This window comes from Lissotriton vulgaris, chromosome 1_1 (assembly GCF_964263255.1).
Source record: "Lissotriton vulgaris chromosome 1_1, aLisVul1.2, whole genome shotgun sequence".
Taxonomy (NCBI): domain Eukaryota; kingdom Metazoa; phylum Chordata; class Amphibia; order Caudata; family Salamandridae; genus Lissotriton; species Lissotriton vulgaris.
Window position 1 is genome coordinate 227,180,541 of NC_141685.1, and position 25,335 is coordinate 227,205,875.

The following is a 25,335-nucleotide window of genomic DNA, read 5'->3' on the forward strand; positions in this document are numbered from 1 at the left end:
GTACACTCATACATAATAGTTACTCAGGCCAATGATGAGACCACGAAATAGAAAACAAATAAGCATAGTAGCAACGCCACTGAGAAGGAGAGCAGTGCACCTGAAATGCACAGAAGATTTTGAAATATAATTTAACTACAATGTAATCGTTATCAGCGGCATTATTGGCTTGCTCCATGTAAAAAAACAAATATTTGCAATACAACAACACAGAGCAGGAGAAAACATCATAGTAGTGAGTGATTAAATGGCTACTACTACTCACCAAGCCCGGGGATCTCCAAGCCGAGCTGGTCCAGCAGGTCGCGCTCGCGGTCCAGGAGGTCGGTCCAGCGATGGGTGACCTGGCTGTAGGTGTGCTGGACCCCGTAGAGGTGGGATATGGCCCAGCACACCTTCTCCCACCGCTTCCGGCGCTCCCGCATGTTGTAGCCGCCGGCCGCGATCCTGCCGCCTCCCGCGATGGTCCTGGGCAGGCGGCGCTGGACGAAGTAGACCAGCGCGCCCACTTCCTCCGGGCTGAATATCTCCCGTCGCGTCACCTGCTCCCCCCTCAATCTCCCGCATGCTGTCCTGGCACTGGGTCCAGCACTACTCCCCGCCGCCGCTGCGGCCCTCAAGTGCCTGGGCAGCTTCACGGCGCCTGGCTTGACCATGGTCTGGGCAGGTAAGGTAGGAAGAAGTAGAAAATTAAGAAAGAATAGGATAGGGAAGAAGAAAAGAAAAGAGTTTAAAAAAGTAGTTTAAAAGTAAAGAAAAATAGCAGAAAAGACAAAAATATACAGCTAGGAAAAGAGAGGGATAGATAAGAAGCAAAATCGTAAAAAAAAAACTGAAAACAAGCAAAGGATGGCAAAGATACCAAGAGGATTAAACACCATGCCCAGACACAGGAAATGAATGAAAAACAAGATGGCCGGCGCCCGTTCACGAGCCCGAAAGTAAGTTTGCGCGAGATTTTCCTCGCGATCTCGTGCGAACCTCTAGATTTCCCGCGCGATCTCGTGCGAACCTCTACTCGCAATGCGCTTACTGCGCGAGATTATACATAGCGGGCGGAAACGGAAATACGTCACGCAAACAAAATGGCCGCGCCCGTAGTCGACCTTGGGGTAAATTCGCGTGTTGCGCTGCAAGCGGCTCGCGAATACTGCAAAAAAACTCGCGAAACAACAAGCCGCAAAAAAATAAAATGCTCATTCGCACGAATTGGCGGCTTCCGCGGTCGGTTTCGCACAACGCCGGGCCCGCGAATAGCGCGAAAAAAACCGAAAAACGATTTCAGCAAAAGCAAAAGCAATGAGCAGGTGCAAAAGGTCAACCTCATGATTTGTAACGATTCTTTGTAGTGCTTCCTGAGGGGGCCCTCCAGAATTCGGTTGCCTGCTTGCAACTATTGTGTGACCCTGCTCTGACCTTAACTGTATGCCACAAAGGTCCTGATTTACAGCTAAAGGAGCAGACAAGCAGGTGCCAGGCTGGAACTTGAAATTCTTTCAGTGACACATTAATTAGCCCCTAATTCATTATTGTCAGTTGGGGCAGGGCAGGTGTTGTTAAAAAACTAACCCCAAATTAATTCATGTCAGTTCAAGCAGGGCAGGTGGGCTTGCTTTTCCCCCCCATCTTCTACAGTGATGATGAACCAGAGGGTGGCATTGATGTAACAGAGGGTGGCATGGGTCAAAGAGAGGGTGCCAGTGGTGAAACAGAGGGTGCTGGGAGGCTGTGATGATGAACCAGACGTAGAAACAACATAGTCGCGACCGTTGCGAGCCGACAAGTAAGTTCGCAATTGCGAACTAGTACCAAATCCTCGCGAACTGGCAGAAACAATTGCGAACACACAAAAAAAAAAAATCCGCAAATTCGCGGGAATTCGCGGATTTTGCGGATTGCGAGTTCGCAAATCCGCAAAATTCGCGAACGCGAGATCCGCAAAATTCGCCCATGCTTACTGCCAGCGCCGTTGTAAAACAGTTACAAAGTTAGCTTGCACAGGAACCACCTGCTTCGTTTTATCTAGTGGTTCCTGTGCAAGCTAACTTTGTAACTATTTTACAACGGCGCTGGCAGCTTGCTGGCGCCATTGTAAAATAGTTAAATGAGTGTGGGTTCAACTTTTGAACCCATTACGTTCGCGGATTTTTTTTGGCGGATTTTGCTGGAAATACGCAACATTCGCGGATTGCGGATTTCCCGTAAATCCACAAAATCCGCGAGCGTAACGGATTTCACGCTCATGCTTAGTGTCATCGGGCTCTCCGCTCGATCCATTGCCACCCAAATTCTGGAAAGCTTTTCAGGCGGAACTTTTCCAGCCTTTGTATTCCATCTGCCTCCAGTCTTTGGAGTTGGCAAGCGTTCCCGAGTGCTGGAAGCTGGCAGTCGTGTCACCACTGCTTAAGAAACCTACGCTAGACCCCGCCTGTCTTTCCAACTACAGGCCCATCTCTTTGCTTCCTTATCCTATTAAGATCGTGGAAAAATTGGTGACCCGCTCCCTCTCGAGCTTCCTGGAAGAAATCGGATGGTTCGATGATACACAGTTTGGCTTTCGTCCGGGGCATGGGACGGAATCCGCACTGGTAACCGTATTGGACAATCTTCGTTCGCGTGTCGACAGTGGTCGGGCAGCCTTCTTGGTGCTGCTCGACATGTCGGCCGCGTTCGATACGGTCTGCCATCGGACCCTTATCAGGAAGCTCGAGGAGTGCGGGATCACAGGGGGGGCAAGAGATTGGTTGGTCTCCTATCTCAGCAACCGGCAGCAGCTGGTCGCGCTTCCTCCATTTCGATCGGAGCCACGGAAAGTAGGGCAGGGGGTGCCACAGGGCTCGGCCATCAGCCCTATACTTTTTAATCTGTACCTCTGCCCTCTGTCCAGCTTATAAAAACCTTCGGTATCTCGGCTTTTAACTATGCCGATGACACCCAGCTGGTCTTTTCTCTGGAAGGAAATAACGCGGTCCCGCTGGAGACATTCCAATGTTGTATGGCAGCCACAGCGGATTGGCTTCGAGCAAACTCCCTACAATTTAATAGCACAACGACGGAGGTGCTTTATTGCTCCATGGACCGGATTCCGCGGTCACTCCCAGAGAACTTTTGGCCTGCCACCTTCTCCGAGCCAGTGCTGGCTGCGGAGTCAGCCCGCAATCTGGGGGTGATTTTTGGCCCAAATTTAGAACTTGACATGCACGTTAACAAGACCATTTCTTCGGGCATGTTGCTGCTTCGCATGCTGCGTAAAGTCCTGCCCCTCCTCCCTGCTCAGGCCAGGCCGGAAGTAGTTCGCGGGACCATACTGAGTCGTTTAGACTATTGCAACGTGCTGCTTCTGGAGGCCCCAAAAAATGTGCCGGGGAAGTTACAACGGGTGTAGAATATGGCCGCCAAGTTGGCTCTCTCTCGCCCTAACTTCAGTTCTTCCACCCTAGCGTTAAGGGACCTACACTGGCTGCCGGTGCACTTGTGTGTACTGTATAAAGCGGCGTTCCTTGTGTTTAAGGCAGTACACCGACAGGGCCCAGTGCCATTGCAGAATATGTTTACCTGGTACTCTGCCCCGCGGCTTCTCCACTCTTCCTCGGCACAACTGCTTGTGGTCCCAATGTTCCAGAGAGTTAGGATGGGTGGCCGCTCGTTTAGTGTTGCAGCGGCCAATCTTTGGAACTCCCTGCCACTCTCTTTGAGAAGCCATAGGGACTATTATCCGTTCAGGAAAGCCCTAAAAACGCATCTCTTTCCTAGAAATGTCTGAGCAGCGATAAGTGTTGTTGACTGAATTTCAAGCGCCAGGATGCCCTCTGGGTGACAGGATCGCGCTCTACAAGTATACTTACATACATACATACATACAAATTATGTTAAATAGAGGTAACTGTGCACAGGACAACAGTTTTTAAATTACATATGCGTAGGTTAGGAAATTAGACACATTTATGATTTGTTGTCATTTCTTGTGTCTTTCAACTGCAATTAAGCTTCTCTAATAAGCCTCTACCTGCATATTTCTTTTAAAACTGCTGCATTTTCCAATGATCTCATCATCGATCGCACCCCACCACCAGCCTCACTGAAACAGACTCCAGACAAACACACCCGAGGCTTGGCCGGCCTGCAGCATGAGTGGCAGACAGGCTCGAGCGCTGAGCGGGCAGCCGAAGACAGGGCAAGGCTGGCTAGCCAAGCAGCAGGGACAGGTAATAATTAAATTATGGCCGGGGGCCCGCACAGTGACGGTCTCTTTCCGACACTGGCTGGGCTGGGTCCTGGGTGGGATGCATCACCTCACTCCTCGCGCTCACTTTTAAATTGGGATTCTGCGCATGACAATGGTTTGGTCACAGACACCAGCCCCACCCTATGCCTCACTCGCCCAGACGCAGAGACATCAGCGCGCACGGCATGCAATTACTAAAGAGCCTCAGAGAGGCCTTCTCAGGGTCCAGGGGGACAAAATTGCGCACCATATAAAATAATTAGGATGCCGGGCATGTGGGATGCGCACCAATACTATTTAATTCATGCTGGCTCTCTCCCGCCTCGTGAGGGGGCCCCTGGAGCACGCCCCCCCTTGCAACGTGGCTCGGAGGCCCGGGCCCTGTGTTATGCCCCTGGCCATGGGCACCTACCGCACCATTTAAAATGAATGAACTAAGAGCTAGGCTTGTTTGCTCCCAAGTGAGGGGGGCCCTTGAGCGCTGAGGGGGCCCTTGAGCACGGCGAGGCCCCCCCCGCAACGCAGGGGCTGCGGGGGCCTGTGTTACGCCCCTGAGGAGAAGGCTCATACAAGAGAGAATCTTCAGAGTGCGCATTACCTTACTAGGGCAGACTGAATCAGAGATATTTGCTAAGTATAGGCTGAATGCTAATTTAATTTTAGATTTAATTCAAGAATTGGACCCAATTTTGAAGAGGCAAACACGCAGGACACAAGCCATACCAACCCATGTACAGGTATTGTGTTCACTGCACCTCCTTGCTTCTGGGTCATTTCAGGGTGTAATAGCCATTGCTGGTGGTGTCTCCCAGAGTTCACTTTCCAGATTTTTTAATGCCTTTCTAAATGCCATGTTACAAAGAATACGGTATCATATTAAATTTCCTAGCACACAACAGGAGTTGATGAAAACCAAACTAGATTTCTACAACATGGCTCAATTTCCACATGTCATTGGCTGTGTAGATGGCACACATGTACCCATGTGCCCACCCTCTGAAAATTAGTATATTTTTCGCAACAGAAAATGCTTCCATTCCCTTAACATTCAAGCAATTTGTAATTCCAAAACCATTATCACAGACATAGTTGCAAGTTTCCCTGGAAGTGCCCATGACTCCTACATTTTTAGACACAGTGCCATTCATGCTGGACTGTTTGCAGGTCAATTTGGTGATGGATACCTGCTTGGTAAATATTTTATTTTTAAATTGTAACACACTTTCCCTTCATCTTCACACATTTCTTCTGTGCAATTTTAAAATTCCATTGTTTTCTATTACAGGAGATAGTGCCTATGCAGTAAGGTCTTATATTTCAACACCATACCTAAATCCAACTTCCAGGAAAGAGCAGCATTACAACCAGGCTCACATAACAACCAGGAATGTTATAGAGAGGACCTTTGGTGTGATGAAATCACGCTTTCGAATACTTCATAAGACAGGTGGAGCATTGCAATATCATCTTTACAGAAAAGATCTGAAACATTCGGATCCAGAGAACCTAGCTAGCTATTAAGACATTACACTATTGGGTCTGTCTTAAGAAAACAATAACACATTAAGGTAGGGAAAGAAAATTAGTATGTATATCCAAAAATTAATGTAGGCATACTGTTCCTTTTAATTTTTCACTTTTTGGAGTGGTACTCACAGGGCGGGACCCTGTGTAGTCCTGAAGAAGAGCTGGGGGGTACAGCTCAAAACTAGTTGACTTTTTTACTAGGGCACTGTGTTTCATAATAGAACCAGCTTACCCAGTAAACGACCCCATTTTTAATGTATCCGCTAGAAGCCTGAATAAAGTTAGTTTAGCCCACTAGTAGGATATTTTTAACTTTTATCACTCCACTTCACTTCCCCCTTTGTCACATCACACCACACATACTTTTCACAAAAAGTGCTCCTACGCAATTGCGATAGTTGTAGCACGCCTCAACCCGCAGCGGGTTGGGAAGCCCCTATGATGAAGCATGTCACCGTGAGGAAACTCCGGTGAGTGAGGGGACTACAAAGAAAAAGTTTTCTTTCCCTACCTTAATGTGTTATTGTTTTCTCAAGACAGACCCAATAGTGTAATGTCTTAATAGCTAGCTAGGTTCTCTGGATCCGAATGTTTCAGATCTTTTCTGTAAAGTAAGTGCTGTGGAGGGCGAACCTAGCTAATGTTTACCTCTACTTCCCCCCCTTTTTTTTCTGAATAGCATTGCATGATCAACCAGACATTTGCTGCAAAATAGTTGCAGCATGTGCAATGCTGCACAATCTAGCAACTGAGAGAGGCATAGAACTTGATGAAGAAGATGTTTTACCTCAAAATGACAATCAGCCTCCTCAACCACAGGCAAGAGCACATGGACCAGAGGCAGCAGAGGGGAGAAGGAGAAGGGCAGAGATCACAGCATTACTTCTGAATGATGTAGCAAACTAACTCTGAATTTTTTGGTTTTGAAATCAATGTAAATTTGTATTGAAAGTGAAACATAAATGCATTTACTTCATGGACTTTGACGTTTATCACAAACTTTATACTGTATATACTGTTTATACTGAAATGATAATTATTGAACCATAGACAACTTTGACATTATTAATACCAATCAAGAGGCATCACAGACATAATGTCATTTGTTACGGCCACGCACTCCTAATGCCTTCCCTGCATTTTTTCCACTGTGCATGGCCATATTACTTGCATCATTCAGCTTTCTATTACTACGCTGTGTGCCACTTAAGCAATGCTCAAGTGTGCCACTCACAGCACTGCCGGCACCACTCTCCCCCATTGGTAGTTGCTTTCCTGGGGATACATTACAATGTGAATTTCCTGAAGGGTCATAGATAGTCCCCATTCCCTTTTGAATATGTTCAAATGTTTTCATCAAGAGTACCTGGGTTGAAAGGGTCTGTTTGCAGAGGCCACTTGTACAATTGGAAAGGCGAGCCATTTGCCTGTTATGAGCCTGCATGTTGGTCAGAAGTCGTACCTGCCTTTTGCCACTTATATTTTGCTGTTTTTGCATCAATGTGCACATGGTCTCCAAAGAATTGTCAATGCGGTCAAGCTTCAATGAAGATGTTTCATGGCCTGTCTTCATTACATTTATCATTTTATTCATACTGTTCGATAAAGAACCCATTTGTTTGCTGATATGTCCAAGTTTACCTTTAATTATTCTAATGTCTTTGCCTTGCAGGCGCTGTACCTTGAGGATTTTGTCTTCCACAAGATTGCCAGTGATGGGACCCTCTCCAAATTGACCACTTTGGGTCACATTACCTCGGTGGAAAGAAAAATGCTGAAGTCTCCTTCGCCTTCTCAGCCTTCTATTTGTGACTGTTGGAGTGCTTTGAGGTTGCCTTTCAGCTACATTGTCATTCTGCTCTGTTTCAGAATCAGTTTGCAGCAGTTGTCGCACTCTCTGTCTTTCCCCTGTTTGTGATTTGGATGCTGATGTGCTGGGGGCATTTCCCTCTTCTGTTTCTTGAACTTCTTGGTTGTTGAAATCCCTCAAATCCTGCTCAATTATTTCCTGCAGTGCTTCTATGGTTTAAAAAATGCAAACATGATGGGCCCGATTCACAGAACTAACTTAAGACAAAATCCTAAGCTTTCTACTTTTGGTATTCACAGAAGTTAGGATTTTGTCTTAAGTTTGTCTTAAGACAGACTTAAGACAGACTTAAGACAAAATCCTAACTTCTGTGAATACCAAAAGTAGTAAGTTTAGGATTTTGTCTTAAGTAAGTTCTGAGAATCGGGCCCAGAGTTATTTAAAGTTTGCACTTTCATTAAAATAATGAATACAATGTGACATTCTACACAATCACATGATCCCAGTCTCATTCTTAATAGTTCTTCATAGTAATAAAGTTTAAATTACAAATTATTGTTTGTGTACATGATGGACTTGTAAAAACTACAACTCCCATAATGCACTGCTTTCATTTTCCTAACATTAAATAACTGTTGCTGGTAACACACAGATAAGATATCATACACAACAGAAATACAATGCTGTTCATCCAACTACTTTCACAAGACTCTTGCAATTTCTAAGCTCCATTCAGACAATCAAAAACATATACAATTCACTTACCTTCAGAAGGAGTTGGAATCTCAGAAGTATCAATGTCTATCACTCCAACTACAGCCTCAGTCAACAGTGTGCCTTCCACCATGTCTTCCAGGGGGTGTTGGGTCTATCCCTGGGTGTTCCACCTCTAGTTTTCTTTGCTGATTTAATCCTGTTTGCTAGCTTCTCTTTTGCACGACTGCGCAGGTCATACCATCTTTTTTGTAAATGTTTTATGTCACGATGTGCCACTCCAACTGCGTTAACCGTTGCTTGTATCGCAATCCATAGGTTTCTTTTAACAGATTCAGGAACCTTCAGAAACAGCTTACCAAAAAGCTCTACCTGTCTTGCAGTCACCTCCTCAATAAGAATTTCCAACTCTTGATCAGAGAACGTAATTTTCCTTTTGCTGGCTGGCCCCTCTTCAACAGGATTCTCATTTTCCATTTTTCCAAAGATTTGTCAGGCACACGCTGCAGCAGCAACCTCCTGGGAAAGCAAACTGCCAAACCTCACCTTCAAAAAAGGGAGCAGCTGTGCCTAATTGCTGTACTGGCTTTCAGGCAGTTGATTCAATGAGATTCATCATGTGTGTAATTTCGCAAAATGCGAATTTGCAATTAAGAATTCGCAATTTTACTGCGATTCGGTAAAATTTGCAAATTTTACCGAATCGCAAAAAAATTGCGAAAAAAATGATGAATTGACATTTGCGATTCCTTATTTGCGATTCCTTATTTTTCGCAAATAAGGAATCGCAAAAAAAAAAAAGTTGATGCATCTACCCATAAATCCCTTATTAATCTTTCCTAAACCCCTTCTAATTCCTTCTATTTAGTAGTACGTTTCCCCCATTTACCAGACACTTCCTCCTGTCCTCCCGCATTTACAGATAAAATGTATAACTTTTGCATGTAAAAGAGGCAGAGGCATTGACCTCCACATATATGGCTGAGATACCCACCACCCCCTCTCGACACAATCCCCAAGGATGGGAAACCGGAAACGGTTCTGAACTTTTGGAAGGCGGGAGGGAGTGACCCTCCCGGACGTATTTATTAAAATATGAAACAAAATCAAAACATTAAAATAACAGTTTCATATTATGTACAATTTCATTTCCACATTACGATGTTTGGCTAACCTTAACATATTTCTAATACAAAGGTTCTCCTAGCCGAACTAACATCCTACAAAACATTTAACTTGAAATTGTACATCCTAACGTTAAGGGCCAACGGCAAGGTCGTAACCGGTGTCAGATCCCTAAACCAGAAATACCCCCCTCACTTGTGAGGGGCGACCGCACAGAGGCGTACCTCAAGTGCATCTATCAATTTCCCTTTGACTTGACGGGGGCCCCAATGAACTCGACGCCATTTAACGGTCGTCCGAGGACTCGTGTGAGGTGTCTAAAAGGTAGCGTAAACCCCCTCCCAAACTCCACACAACTTACCCCATCTGCCGTCGCAGATGTCCTGGCCCCGGGAAATTCCCCAGGAGGGCCCGTAGTCCCTCCTATGCAGGAAGGGGCCTTGACCGCCTTTCCTTTCCTTCCGGCGGCCCATCCTTAGAAGGGACCGCCTCCCCGTTGAGGGGCCAATGGCCACCTCCCCCGAGCGCTCCCATCCGTAATGGGTGACGCCCCCCCCATAGGGATCTTCCAATTACTGCTCACCGATCATGACCTTACCGCCACAGGCCGGATAGTTGACCGGCTATCCGGACCCCCCACAACAACTCCTGCCTAAAGGTCATGTTTTAAACTCTTTAGCCAAGCTATGAGGTCACCTATGAGTAACTCATTGCCCATCCGGGACAAGTGGACCCCATCCCCCAAATACATACTATCCCCCTTGATACAACCATGCGGAATAGAATGCAAAGTACTTGAACGAAACAATCTACCCAATTTATTATTTACTTTTTTCACTGAGTGATTCAGAGCAGAAACCGAAATCGCCCCCCGCCACACTTTCCGTGGAATCATATGGGACCATGCAATAGTGCACCCTGGAACTCTTCTTGCTAACCAACTTACTGTGGAGAGCATCGCCTCAAGAAGAAGTCGTCTACCAGTGGCCACCAAATCGTTGCCCCCAAGGTGGACTATGATTATAAACGGCGGTGACCTTGTCCGCCCTAACAAACCCTCGAAAAATGATTGAAACTGGTCAATACAGAGCCCGCCCCTTCCGTAGAAGGTCACCCTGCACCCGTATTCCCCAGCCATGTGAGTCATGTCACCTGCTTTGAATACGTCCGCGGCACGCCTCACGTATGAGTGGCCCACGACCCACACCTCTCTTTTCGCAGCCGGTGATGTCTGACCGCTGGTTCCCAGGTGTCGGGTTGACTGCACAGTCCGCCCCGCCTCATAAGTTTGCGAAACTGTAAACCAAACAAAAACAAGAAGCGTGAGTACATCATTACAGCTTCACAACATGTGCAACCGCACATACCTTTTGTAACAGTTCGAGGACCAACGCCCCAAACGTTTTACTTTTTCAACACTCAGACCCCTGGCTGTAGCCTCAGTAGCAGCCCCTATCCGAAAGGAATGGGTCCCAAACTCGCCGGGGTTCAAACCCGCGGCCGAAATAGACATCGCAAGCACCCGCTGGAACTGAAACCTCGTCAGTGGGGTGGCGTCAGCGTGCCTCAACAAGGTCCCCCCCCCCATGATGCCAACCTCTGCGCTAAATATTCCTCCACGCAAACAACAGGGCACATGGAAGACCCGGGAATCCTCTGTATGATTATGCAGTCCCCCATCGCACCCTGATCGGTTTTGGACCTGACAAACGAGACAGTTATCGTCTCCCCCTTAGCCTGAATGTGCTCTCGGCACAGTCCCCCCATAGTATCCTGCTTGTTCTTTGCCACTAGTTCGCTTACCCGCATAGCCCCATGGAATGCTAGCGCAAAAGCGGCTCGGAATAACACCGTTTCATACCGGGATGAACACGTTGCAGGGAGTACAGCTAATAACAGGGCCAACCTATCCAAACCTATAGGGCGTCTCTCATCTACTCTGCGGCCCTCCAGGCGTTGCCACCCACGGAGCGCTTTCTGCACAACGAAAGACGCTGTCGGGTCCTGGATCCCATGAGCCCTTGCCATAAAGGAAATGGCGGCTCGATGCCTCTGGGCCGTAGCTACTGATTTGCCTGCCTGACGTAAAGACAGCAAAAATTTTACGACAAGCTCTTCTTGACCCCAAAGCTCCCCCCTAGCAGAACCCAAAAAGGACCAATAGGAACGAAACGCCCCTTCATATGCCTTCCTTGTCCTGGGTGCTAAACTCTCTCCCACGAGGTTTTGTAGTTCGGGGCACCGAGAGACCAAAGAGCTTCGGGAAAGGGGGCCACCACCGGGTCCGCTGTGGGCAGAAAACCCCAAAAGGCCTGCATACGGAAACGAGAAAGCGCATCAGCTGCTTGGTTCAGCACCCCCGGGACATGTCGCGCCCTACAGAGCACATTCAACTGCATACATAAAAGCACAATTTCCTTGAGCAGTCTCAGGATCCATTTACAACGTGCTGCCTGGCTATTGATACACTCAACCACGGTCATGTTATCAGACCAGAACACAACAGAGTGATCCCGGAACCCCTCAGGCCATGTTTTCAAGGCCACCAAAATAGGGAAGAGTTCAAGAAATGCAATGTTACTCGTGAGCCCACACTCATGCCACCATGACGGCCATTTTTGAGCCGACCATTGTGTCCCGAAAATGGCACCAAAACCTATACTCCCCGCCGAATCTGTCCACAGCCCCAGCTCCTCGGAGGACACCGCCGGTTTGTTCCAGACAATTCGACCATTGAAATCCGCCAGAAATGCCAACCAAATGCGCATGTCCTGGCGAACCTCAGCCGAGAGCCTCGTGCGGTGATGTCCTTCCTTCAGGCCGACCATGGCTTGTGCAATCGAGCGGGAAAAGGGGCGGGCCATTGGCATTACTCTCAGGGCAAAATTCAACTGGCCCACCACTTGTTGCAATTGATGCAGGTTTACTTTCGTCGCACGAATACATGTTTCAAGGGATGTCCTGAATTTTAACACTTTTTCCCTGGGTAATCTAAAACAACCTTCTTCCGAGTCGAGCTCGATCCCCAGAAACTCGAGCAGAGTTGAGGGACCCACAGTCTTACCTGGCGCCAATGGCACACCAAAATGATTCATTAAGACACAAAATTCATGTAAGGCCTGTCCACATTCAGGATCCCCGGCTGCCCCCAAGAACAGAAAGTCATCGAGATAATGCATAACATGCTGAAAACCCGTCTTCCTTGTGAATACCCATTGCAGAAAACAACTGAACTTTTCAAAATAGGCACAGGATATAGAGCACCCCATTGGCATACATCTATCCATGTAATAGCGACCCTGAAACATAAAACCAAGGAGACGCTGATCGTCTGGGTGCACCGGGAGCAACCGGAACGCTGACTCGATGTCTGATTTTGCCATCAGCGCCCCGGGCCCCAGGCGATTCAACATGGCGACGGCCTCATCGAAAGATGCGTACCGCACCGAACACACTTCCGGGTCTATCGCATCATTCACGGAAAGACCACGTGGGGCTGACAAGTTATGTATTAGCCGAAACTCACCCGGGTCCTTCTTGGGGACCACCCCTAGAGGGGAACAAACAAAGTTAGCAACCGGTGGCGAATCAAATGGACCGGCGACACGACCTCGAGTCACCTCCTTCCCAATCTTTACCTGTACCACCGCCGTATGCTGCAAGACAGACAGTTGGTTCTTACAGTTTGCTACACCCTGAAAATCCCCCACTGGGATGCGGAAACCATATGAAAACCCGTCCCGCAACACCCCAGCGGCAGCATGATCCGGGTATTCGTTGAGCCAAGGAATCATTGCCATGGTATCAATTGGAGTAGGTAAAGGCGCCCCTCGGACTATTTCAGACCTGTTTGGCGCTTCCCCTACCACCGTTATCACCCGTCTTGGCTCTGCACATGGACTCAGGATGGGATGACTGCCCACACCCTCCACATTCATGTCTGAACTTGCATGACCCCTGGGGCCTCGTACATTTTCCCCTGTTAAAATTCCAACAAATCCCCCTTTTACCTGCGTTGCCACTCGACTTTGAGTGGTGCTCGTTACCTGCACCCGTCCGAAAGGGTGTCCCAGAGGATTGGCGGGAAGATTCACCCCCGTTACTCCCTGACAATGGCACTTTTAACATTCCTGAACTCTCCATTTTCTGCCACGAGATGGAGTCGAAACAATCCCATGTTAGAACTGGGTCGTGCTCCTTAGCTTTTCTAAAAATATTGTCATAACAGAACCACTGATTGCCCTCGTACGCCAGAGAATACTCCATGATACGTGACTGATAAATAGGCAACTCGGTCAACAACTCGGGCCTGCGCTCACCCATGATGGAGGTAAAAATGCCCCACGCTCTGCCCCAAGTACCTATGCTTTCGTCAACCTTAAAGGCGGCCATTTTTGCGCGCCAAACACTCGGATGCATGAGCTCCTTTTGGCTCCTCACATGCTCCATCTCGTAATGGTCGGTAAGCAAAGAAAACATGTTCACATACTTATCCGCCCAAATATTTTCCTTAATTTCCAGTGGAACATGCTGGGCAACTTTCTCCCTTCGTGAAGGTACAGACCCCTCCCCCGCAATCGGCAATGGCCGCTTACCTGAACTAGATGCTGCATTTGCTGCCGAACTTGGGCCTGCTGCATTTTCAGCCACCGGAACCTGTGGGGGAACAGAAGATGGTGCCTTCGCAGCCTCTCTAGATTCCCGCAGTTGTCTCATTACTGCCCGGGCGTCGTCAGCCGTGGTGCCCTCACTATCTTTTCCCAACCACGCTGCTAATTGCGCCGCCAATTCGGGAGGCATATCCTCCCCGTTCACGGGGGTGACCACCACGGGGATCGGATGCCCCTCCTTCGGAACCGAAGTTGGCTCCTCCAGTGGAGTATCGGGAACCGGGGTTTCCCCCCCAAGTGCCCCCCTTTTGGACCTCTTGCCTCTCCCGCTAGGGACTACTCCTGGCAAAGCTGGTCCGATGACTCGCTTCGGTCCTCCCTCCCCGTTCTTAGCCGCCATCTGCTTCTTCAAATCGGCTACCTCCTTTATGAGCATGCGGAGCATCTGATCGGTCCCGACCCGCTTTCCGACCTTCTTGCCCGGCATTCTCAAGCGAGGATATCTGTAAAAACAAAGAGAAAGATTACAACGCTCAAAATTGGCTCTTCGTTCCGTCTCGAGCTCACGTGCAGCGGGGAGGTGCAGCTTCAGAGCACAGGAACAAGAGGATGCTTTCTTGGCTTGTTGCTCCTTTTATTCGTCTTCGGGCGGGCGTAAACCCGCCTGCGCCTGCCTCCGGGGGCGTGGCTGGCCGCGTCAGTGTCTAGGACAACCCACTCCAGGGCGGGAAAAGGCGCGCCCCGGCTACGCCGCTTCGGGCATACCAGCCGAGACTCGCCTCCCGCCCAAGATGGCCTCCCGGGGGGATCGGGGTACTCCACCATACGTTCGGGGGGACCGAATGGTCGCCCCTTTCCATACGTTTGTGAATTGCTTTTGTTGTACATTAGTAGTTTTATTGCAGTGCCACAAGGCACCTTGTTGCACTGCCCTACATCAAATTGAAAGTGCAGAAATGCATCGTATTTAAGCAATATAGTGCATTCCTGTTCTTTCTGCTAGTGCTGGTGCCGTTTTGGCAGTAGGCACTGCTGTGTAGTTTCTACTATACAGTAGGAATTGCATTTGTAGACAGCACAAATGTCGGAATGGTGCCAGACTGATTCCAAGCGTCCCCTCAGGATATGTTGTCCCATAGGCTAGCTCGCTCACAGTGCCAATATGAGCACCCCCTAACCTATACAGGTAGCAAATGGTTCAGGCCTCCACTGAACATAACAACCTTGATCCCTCAGGAATCGTGGGAACAGATCTGGAGCCCTTTTGCTTAGTCACTTGTGCTCTCTTTCTCTCAGACAAATATATACAGAGTACACAGATGGACGTTGTCAATGTTTATTGAACCAACGTGATTCTTGTACAAAAGATATCTTCTGCAATGATAAATAGACAGTAGCAAATGAAGGAATCAGGACAGTAAACAGAATAAAATATTCCACCAATGTGCCTAAACAACGTATATATGCAAGCATATAACAAAATATAACAATCTGGCATACTCCTACTGTGTACCTAACCTATGCATTTTTAGTGTGTGTGTGTGTGTTCTGCCAAGAATCCCCATTCTGGATGATCCAACCCCATTACCTGATAGGAATGAATATAGACCCTGTCTTGGTAACAAGCTGGACATATCAGGAAACTGCTGGGCCAAAGCATCAACGTTTAGAGAACTTGCAAATGACTACAAAATGCTCCTCTACCAACACCTGGAAATTGATGTCTTTTATAACAAAAGCCATCCTTGCCTGGGACTGAGATCTTGATCAGGCTGCCATTGCTTGTGTGTTATAGATAGGTATGTCACCAAAGATTAAAGAACAATAAGAACATTTATACGTGTGTATAAACCTTGTAGATGGTGTCAAGGTAGCATGATAGTGTTCTTGCGAAGTTGATTCTGTAAGCAAGTGTAGTTTCCAAGAAACTAATCCAGACTGTCATGGATGCAAATATGTTTCAGAAATCATAGTGCAAAAGTGAAGGAAATTTTAGGAAAGGAAAGACCCGTCTAAATGTAAAATGGCAGTATTTCCATCAAGTCCTAACAAGGTGGCTGATTAGGAAGGCGGGCGTACTTTAGTCCGCCCGCCATCCTCATGGTGCTGGGACCGGCCAACAGACGTGCGGCGGTCCTGCACCGCTAATTGGATGCGACCGCCCGCCCTGGTGGTAGCATTCTGCATATTTGACATTGCGGTGGGTGTGGCTGTAAGCAGCACCCACTGCAGTGCCAAAGAGCCTTGTTGTGCATTGCCATGGACAACATGGCAGGCACAGCGATGTGCCTGACACCTTGGTCATGGCAATGTAGGGGGGTACTATAGGTACTCCCAAGTGCAGCCGTCCACCCCACAGGCTCCCGGGGGCCCTTTAACGGGCCTCCAAAGCAATTCCCTGCCAGCCTTTCCATGGCGGCAGAGCTGCAATGGAAAGTCCTGTGAAACCCAGCATCCTAATATGGATGGCGGTGCCTGCTAGGCACTGCCACCATATTGAGGCCCAGGTCTGCCCCGCCGACCAGCGGAAAAGTGGCGGACGGACTTTCTGTGCACTGCGTTACCCACCGCCATTGTAATCTGGTGGTGGGTAAATCAGGTTACGATGGCATGACGGTTGCCACAGCCGTGTTACACCATTGTAATCGGCCCCTGGGACACATGCCAGCACCTTTGCACCTTGGTACAAGGTGTCTCTGTTGCGGGGAGGATTGCTTTTGTAGTGGAAGGGGTACCTTCCCTCACAAACAAAATCCTAAGAGGCGTGTTCCTCTTTCTATGTGTGCTGCATAATGCAGCGAACATGGAAAGAGAAAAAAAGTAGGCGTATGGATTTGACGCTTCTACAGGTTTACATCACTTTGAATATCTGGGGCGGCATTAAATTCCTTGTGTGTTGCACAGGAAGACCCAACGCGACGCCCATGGAACGCCTCCTGGGTGCAGAGTAAGATAACTCTGTGATTTGCGCTGCGTCACCGTACTCCTGATTCATGAGGGTGGCTTTCCATGGCTTCATAAATCTTTATGATAACCCTGCATCACACATGTACCACTTTACGTACACACATGAAGCAGGGATCTCATAAATAAGTTCCCGATTGCTCTCCCACCTTAAAATGAAGTAAGGGAGCCACAGGCTGTTGGGATGGAGTCCTGCAAACTGTGGTACCGAACAAGATAATGACACTTCCAATAGCACTAATGTTGGTGTGAATCTGAACAGATGCTCTAGTTTTGCGAGCTCAAATCCCAGAATTCATTCATGGTTAATTAGTTGTGGGACAAACATCAACATGCAATAATGATTACTGAGTAATGGGGGGATCTAAGAATTCTGTTGTGATTAATGAGTGATGGAGCAGCCCTGACAATACATGAAGGGTTCATGAGTGATGGGACAACTCTGAACATGTAATTGTGATAATTCTTGGCAAAATTGTGGCCATTCTTGAGAGTGTTGTTCACCTCTTTCTTATGCTTGCATGTGCATCATGGTAGTCATTCCTAATATATTGTGGGCATTCTTGGCACTTTGGTGCCGTATCCTGTTATAACTATTGAGCTAACATAATATTGGTAATTTGTAGTATTTTAATAATAAAATGCTGAGAGAGTCTATCCGTATACTCACTAATCCATCCATCAATTTATGGTCACCCCTTTCATCCTCCATCATCCATGCAGTCACTTCTTCGAGAATTCATCTATGAATTAATTCATGAACTCCCTCACCAGGCTCTCAGTGAGATTCTTATCCATTGACACATTCTTACATTCCCATCATCCATTCATTCAACCACGCTACCATGCTCAGAGAGTCTGAATCAAGACAATGACTTTCTTTTCAGGTTAATATTGAGAGTTTAATCACAAAAGCTAAGTTTATGGAGAAAATATAATTGGTGGGAAAAATACAATCCTACATTGACTAAGCAGCTGCGCAGTCAGAAAGAACTTTCAAAAGTTAACACTGTTACAGAGAAGAAGCAGAAAAGAAGTCTAGAAAAATAATCATTCAAAATGATAAAATTGGAATTTGCAGATTTCAAAAAAACAAGCTGAGGGGTCTTTCAAGAAACATGCTGGATATATTGTTGACATCAGCTTTATCAGCATTATAGGGCTTTCCATCCCACTGAAAAGGAAATGCCAGGAATAATAATAATTACAGAAAAAAATAAGGAATACTTATTCAATAACGTCATTTCTTTGACAAAGAAAACTAGAGAATTGTATTCTTGACACGAGGGTAGATGTGTACCGCACGATTGTGTTAAACTCAGAGACCAACTTGTTTAACTGTCGTCGTTTGCTCCGAATCTATGATGGCTGTGACTTTGGAATTCCTGTTTTTGTCAACGGTGCATTGTTGCACAAGTCTTCAGAACAACAGGAGGACTTGAAGCCGGCAATCTTCCGTATAGTGTTGATGATGTCTTGGCCTATACATTCTGCCATCATTGTGCATTTTTTAATTTCCACTGTAAAAACACAACAAACTAATTAGTTCATTATATTTGCATTTGTTTCAGCAAGGAAAGGACATCACTTGGGAATTAAATATGGTATTTCCTCCTCTTCTCCTTCCTCCTCCCATTGTGCCCATTCTCCAGTGCTGCTCACACTTCCTACAGCGGTTTTCTCTTTCTATCCCTGGAATAGGGATTTACCCATAAATTCCCTGGCTTTTCCCCAGCACTACCTGTTCTTTTGTTGTGCCCTTGTCAGTTCCTGAGGGCTGTAGGGCTTTACAGGGGGGTACTGAGGAGTCGATTAGGATGGTGGAAGGACCGACACAGCCAGCCATGCGGCGGCGGTCCTCCCGTCGCCGACTGCCAGTTTTCCCCTCCGCATTAGGATGGAGGGTGGAAATGTCTCCTGACCATGGCAGACTACAAGACTGTCCACCACTTGTCCACCATAAGCAGTCATTCAGATTGCCTGGCGGACGGTCCAGGGACCATAAAATGATGGTGGTGCCTCTTTGCTCTCCCGTTGTGGCTCTGAGGGGACGGTAGGCTACAAGCTGCTTCTCTTGCTTATGTCTAATACTGCCTTCGTTCTTTTGGGAATTGAACAGCTTCAGTGAGCACTGTTTGTTTAATTATAGTGGTGCTGCATTCTAGATAGTTTCTGGATGGCCTAGGGTGCCATTAAGCTACTTCTCGGTAGTGTCTGAATATGTGGTCCCTATGGCTGATGTAGCTTCCTTTCTACTCTGTTAGAGTTCTAATATGCTCCTCTTGAAAAGAAAAATAAAGAAGGAAAGGGAGGGCTCGAGTAAAGACATTTCAAACAGAAATAAGCTTTTTTTTGGCTACGTGCGCAACCGTAAAAGTACATCAAAAATTCTAAAGTAAAAAAAATAAAAGAAATAATTACGATCTGAACCATTGAGCAGCTACATTGCAAGAACCAGGGTGATATATGGCACAAGAAAGTGACAGTGCATGAAAACTACAGAGAGCTAAACAGGATGAGTTATTCTACAAGATTAAGTTCTAAGGTGACATAACATTACATCAATATAGTCACGCCTTTAAACCAGTACAATATACAGAATATGTCGTAAAGAAAGTGGCATCATGGCAGCTAAAACAATATAGATTGCCTTTTTGCAAGTTAAAACTGAGAACCTGCAGCCTTGGCTTTGTGTGCGGGCCATAATATACGCATCAGAGTAAACGCTGCCCCTTGGGAATTTACAGAGGCTTATGGAGTCTCTCTTTTAAGAGAAACCTTAGGCGTCTGGATGTTTGCTCATCATTTAATATTGATCAGGCACTTGGTAGGCCTCTCAGTTAGGGACCCAGGTGGGTATTTAAGTGGACCATCTCACCGGTGCCAGCTTGCGGCTTTAATGGGGAAGCGTCTCAGAAAGTCACACTGTTCTCCTCCTGTCACTGAGAGATACCTACATTGAGTCAAGAACAGGGGACAAGGATCCAGGGATTCCTCTGTGTCTGATAAGGATCTGCAGAAGATTGCAAGGTGCCTTTTTGAGACATATAATCGCCACTGTAAGAAGAATTAATTGCCTCTGGATTTTCCTGTCTCCAGGCAGATCCTGCTTCTATCTCTGTCCTCCTGCTCCTCCTGGGCTTCTCCAGAGTATGATGAAGAAGTGGCAGGTGTTCTGGTTGATCTTTCTGATCCTAGACGGAAATATATTTTGATAGAGAAGCTGAAGTCGGTGGTCTCCCACCTCTCTCACAATCTTCAGCTGCCCGTGGAGAGGATTAGTGAAGCACAAGTGGGGAAAGGTTTCATCAATTCCAAAGGCCCTCTTATCCCAGGGTGCCTGTGATTACTACTTTTTAAAATATCTTGAAGGGAGAATGGAAGGACCCTGCCAGACTCTCAGTTCCTATATTCATAGGGGAAACTTGATCCTTTGGCAAAAGGAGAGACTGTTCTGCCTCAATGATGGGTGGTGGACCTCCGTCTAGCGTGTTTATTGGGTAAACCATCCCTTCTCACTGAGAATTTTGTCCTTTAAAGACCTGCAGATTCGAAGGCTGAGGGCGCCGGCAAAGGATTTCATACAGGTCTTAGTCTTGCGTTTAGTGTGGGGATCTGTTGGATATATGTCTCTCAATCCTTAGGCAAGGACTTTTAGTTTCTCTCTCTCTCATGCTGCATTAACGCTGGTAAGGATTTCTCAAAGCTATTGGGAAAAATGGGAACCAGGCCCATTTCTTGTTGGATGTTATGCTTCACAACCTACGAGCATCAGTCATGGCTTTAGCAGGCTCAGTTGCTGCCGGGCACCAATTGAACTGTAGGAACTGTTAGCAGCCCAAAAAAAACTGACTGTTGAGAATGCCCTTCTTGGGTACTAAACTCTTTGATGGTAAGTGCGAAGAACTTCAGATTAAATCCTTTAAGAGTCAGAAGCAAATGCCGCCTTTTGTCACAAACAGAAATCTTGGAAAAGAGGCAGGAAGAGTTATGAGCATGAGTCAAAAGACTGACTTCTACCAGAATAAGAACTGTTTTCAGCCTAAGGAAAATCAAGCAGCCGGGAGAGGCAATACAACATCGAAGTCCTCACTATGCCAGAACCTCTACATGGCCAGTGGGAGGTCATCTGCAGTTTTGTCATTAAATATCAGGAGATTTAATATCATATATGCAAATTCAGCAGCTTGTTTCTTAGTGATACCTCATAGAATTACTTTGAGATTTTTAAGACCCATATTTTGTTCAGACGGTTTGGCCCAGGAATATGATAAAGATGGAAGCCTATGGGACAGTGTATCCCTTGGACAGGCCAACGGAAGCTATTCACTCTATCTCTGGATCTGGGTTGCTCCTCCAGGGATTTTCTTGTTCAGAAGGCTTCAGGAGAATTCAGAATAATTATAAACTTGCCATTGCTGAACCAGTATATCATGACTATGAATTTCAAGATGAACACACTGACACAGGTCAGTACTCTCATATCCTGGGCGGATTTTCCTATAAAAATCAACTTTCAAGATGCCTACCTGCACATTCCTATGGCTCTGCCCCAAATAAGGTTCCTCAGGTTTGCTGTCGGAGCCATCACTGGCAGTTTCAAGTGGTACGTTTTGGGCTGCAGACCTGACTCAGAGGTTTTACAAACATTTCGGATCCTGTCTTATGTCTTTCCCTTGCCCTGGGGTGGTAGCCCGCCCATATCTGGATTCTCTTCTAATCTAATCCCCAACTCAGAGCCAGCCACTAAGGAACACAGAGTTAAAAGTCCGGACGCTGGACTACTTTGGGTTCCTAATGAACTGGAAGAAGATGTTCCTGAGGCCATCTCAGAGGTTGGAGTATATAGGGATCTTATTCGACATGATCCACAGGATCGCATGTCTTCAGTAGTCCAGGAAACTCAAACTTAGGAGCCTGCTACAGATGTTGTCGAAACGACAAAAAGCCTCAGTGAGAGAGTGGCTTCAACTCTAAGGAACTATGGTAAACTGTAATTTTAACTTTCTGTGTATTTCTTCATTTTCTTTTTTACTTTCACAGGCATCAACTCTAAGTGTTGCTCCTTAGGCACAACCCCTCAGGTCAGTGGTGCTTCACATTCTCAATCTCTTGAAATTATGAGGACCTTTTTCCAGTAACTCCTGCTGTCCGGGAGAGTGTTGCATAGTGGATAATGTCAAAGGACACACAGATGATGGACGGAATGCAGAGCAATTCAAACATTAACCCCCAGTCAAGAGATATGCGTTAAATCCATTGTTCTTGTGCACACCATGCCATCCCAGTTTAGACCCAGCCATATATAATCAGTCTTGACCGTGTGCCTCATGGGAACAGCATCCTGAATGGCCAAATCAGGTCCTCTGTGGACCGAAAACAAGCATCCTGGGACTGGTTTCGAAGCATCACCTTCATTAGCCAGGCTAGCTTGAATTCAGTGGCACGGTGAGCGCGGGACCCACGTCTGGGCATACCCGGTGCACTTAGGGCGAGAAAGCAAAAGACACAGAGATGATGGGCAGAATGCAAAGCAAATCAAACACTCACTCCCAGTCAAGAGATCTGGGTTAAATCCATTGTTCTTTTGCTCACCATGCCACCCCAGTTTAGATCCAGCGAACTGCAAATTAGTCTTGACCCTGTGCCTAATGGGAACAGTCCAGCCTGAATGGCCAAACCGGGTCCTCCCTGGACCGAAAACAAGCATCCTGGGACTGGTTTCGGGACATCACCCATCATCAGCCAGGCTAGCTTGAATTCAGTGGCACAGTGAGCGGTGGACCCACGTCTGGGCATACCCGATGCACTTAGCGCGAGAAAGCAAAAGACACGGAGATGATGGACAGAATGCAAATCAAATCAAACACTCACCCCCAGTCAAGAGATCTGGGTTAAATCCACTGTGCTTTTGCTCACCATGCCACCCCAGTTTAGATCCAGCCATATGCAAATTAGTCTTGTCCTTGTGCCTAATGGGAACAGTCCAGCTCGAACTGCCAAGCCAGGTCCTCCCTGGACCAGATACAAGCATCCTGGGACAGGTTTCAGAGCATCACCCCTCATCAGCCAGGCTAGTTTGAATCCAGTGGTGCAGTGAGCCCGGGACCCATGTCTGTGCATACCAGGCACACTTAGGGCAAGAAAGCAAACACACATATGACGGACGGAATGCACACGAAATCAAACATTCACCCCCAGTCATGTGATCTGCGCTAAATCCATTGTTCTTTTGCTCACCATGCCACCCCATTTCAGACCCAGCCATATGCAAATCAGTCTTGACCCTCTGCCTCATGGGAACAGTCCAGCCCGAACTGACAAGCTAGGTCCTCCCTGGACCGAAAACAAGCATCCTGGAACCAGGTTCGGGGCATCCGTCATCAGCCAGGCTTGATTGAATCCAGAGGCACAGTGAGGCCGAGACCCACATATATGCATACCCGGTGCACTCAGGGCGAGAAAGCGAAAGACACACAGATGATGGATGGAATGCAGAGCAAATCAAACATTCACCCCCAGTCAAGAGATCTGGGTTAAATTAATCGTTCTTTGGCTCACCATGCCACCGTAGTTTAGACTCAGCCATATGCATATCAGTCTTGAACTTTTGCCTAAACGGAACAGTCCAGCCCAAACTCCAAAATGCCAAGAGAGGTCCTCCCTGGCCTGGAAACAAGCATCTTGGGATCGGTTTCGGGGCATCACCCCTCATCAGCCAGTCTAGCATGAATTGAGTGCCATAGTGAGCCCTGGTCCAACGTCTGGGCATACCCGATGCACTTTGGGCAAGAAAGTTGAACAGGCCATCTCTCTTTGCATACTCCAATCTAGTGGTTTCAACAAGGTGCAAGGAAACAGCTTTTTGCAAGTTCTCCCCACTTTTTGCCACCATTTGGACTATTAGCTGATTTTTTTTTTATATGAGACTGCACTGAGGCCTGCTAAACAGGCCTCAGTGCCAATATTCTAACCCTATACCAAATATATGTTGAATTGGCTACACCCAATTGGATAGTACTGACTTACTTATAAGTCCCTAGTATGTGGTACCCAGGGTACCAAGGGAATATAAGTAGGCCCGGGCGGTAAATTCCGTTCCGCTCGCTCAATTTGCGGAATTTGGGTAAATACCTATTCTGTTGAGAATGCGGAATTGCCAAAAATTCCGCAATCCGCGGCTTCACTGAATTTTTTGCATATTCGTGCTTTCGAAATGCGTGTTCGCAAGATATTTCTCCCGGAGCACGCAAACACCGTTCGCGAACAAGAAAAGAGCATCGCGAACGGGTGAAACGAGCAATTCCGTGTGTTTTTGTAACTTTTGCATGCTTGCAGACATTTAATTACCGTTTGTGGAGCTTTGCGTATCGCGATTACAGAAACTCCACCCACCCCTACATGTAAGGCAGTGTGTTCACCCAGGGCTGCAGCATTGTCTGTACCACCCTGCACGTAACATATCAGACTGAATGGGCAGTTCGAATTTGCCATTACACCTAATGACAAAGACACCACTACCCTTAAGAGTATATGTTGTCTCCCGTAAAGTATGCATATGAAGCCCATGGCAGGGAGCCATATATATTTAAGTAAGACATATGATTTTTAATATGTCTTAACAGTTTATTTTTCAATTGTCATTTTGCTGTGGAAATGTTAGGAGCCCCACTGGCTAACACAGGGTTAAAAGGTTAGCACCTCCTACGACCGGTCTGAAGTACCTTGGAGTATTTCTCTCGGACTCGGCGGACGCTGCTTGGGACCGTAATCTAATACCAGTCTGGGAACGGGTACAGACAGATGTTAAAACTTGGTCTCGGATGCCCCTGTCAATCTTTGGTCGATCCGCTATTTTCAAAATGGTGGCGCTACCGCGCCTATTATACCAGCTGCAGAACCATCCATATCCTATCCCACCTCAATGGTTTAGACAGGTCAACTCTGTGTTGGGCCGCTTTCTTTGGGCTGGGGGTGCCGCCAGAGTGGCGCTACGTACATGTTTTTTGTCCACCTACTGTGGGGGTTTGGCCACTTCGGATTTGCAATCGTATTATCAAGCCGCGCATCTTCTCATTCTGAATGAATGGTGGTATGGCGATGGTGGAGATCCAGCCTATGCCCTGGAACGTGCTTTGATTGGCGATAACTCACTCCACACCATCCTCTACTCACCCCGACTGCGTCGCTCGCTGCCGAGGGTTACTCGACTTGTTTTTGCGGTGTGGCGACAGGCCTTGCGTCGCATGGGCTGGTGGGGCAGACTGACCGCGGAAACGCCCCTGTGGCGTAACGGCATGCTGCCCGAACTGTCTAAGCTATCGGGCTTCGATGGCTGGGACGCGATCGGTATCTCGCAA

At 47.3% G+C, this 25,335-nt stretch overlaps 1 protein-coding gene and 1 long non-coding RNA gene across 2 annotated transcripts in view; both read right to left on the minus strand.

Moving 5' to 3' along the window:
- Window positions 1-6,851: 6,851 nt before the first annotated feature.
- LOC147741908 (uncharacterized) lies at window positions 6,852-8,409 on the minus strand. The gene is made up of 2 exons (XM_086925052.1): window positions 8,328-8,409; window positions 6,852-7,771 (listed from the first exon to the last, which is right to left on the minus strand). The coding sequence occupies exons 1-2, from the start codon at window positions 8,407-8,409 to the stop codon at window positions 6,852-6,854; spliced, it is 1,002 nt and encodes a 333-aa protein (XP_086781178.1).
- Window positions 8,410-18,465: 10,056 nt separating this feature from the next.
- The window catches only part of LOC147741909 (uncharacterized), a 79,592-nt gene continuing 72,722 nt past the window's right edge, over window positions 18,466-25,335 (minus strand). Inside the window, exon 4 of the long non-coding RNA XR_015299442.1 lies at window positions 18,466-18,495. This is a non-coding gene — a long non-coding RNA (uncharacterized LOC147741909). The remainder of the gene's footprint in view (window positions 18,496-25,335) is intronic.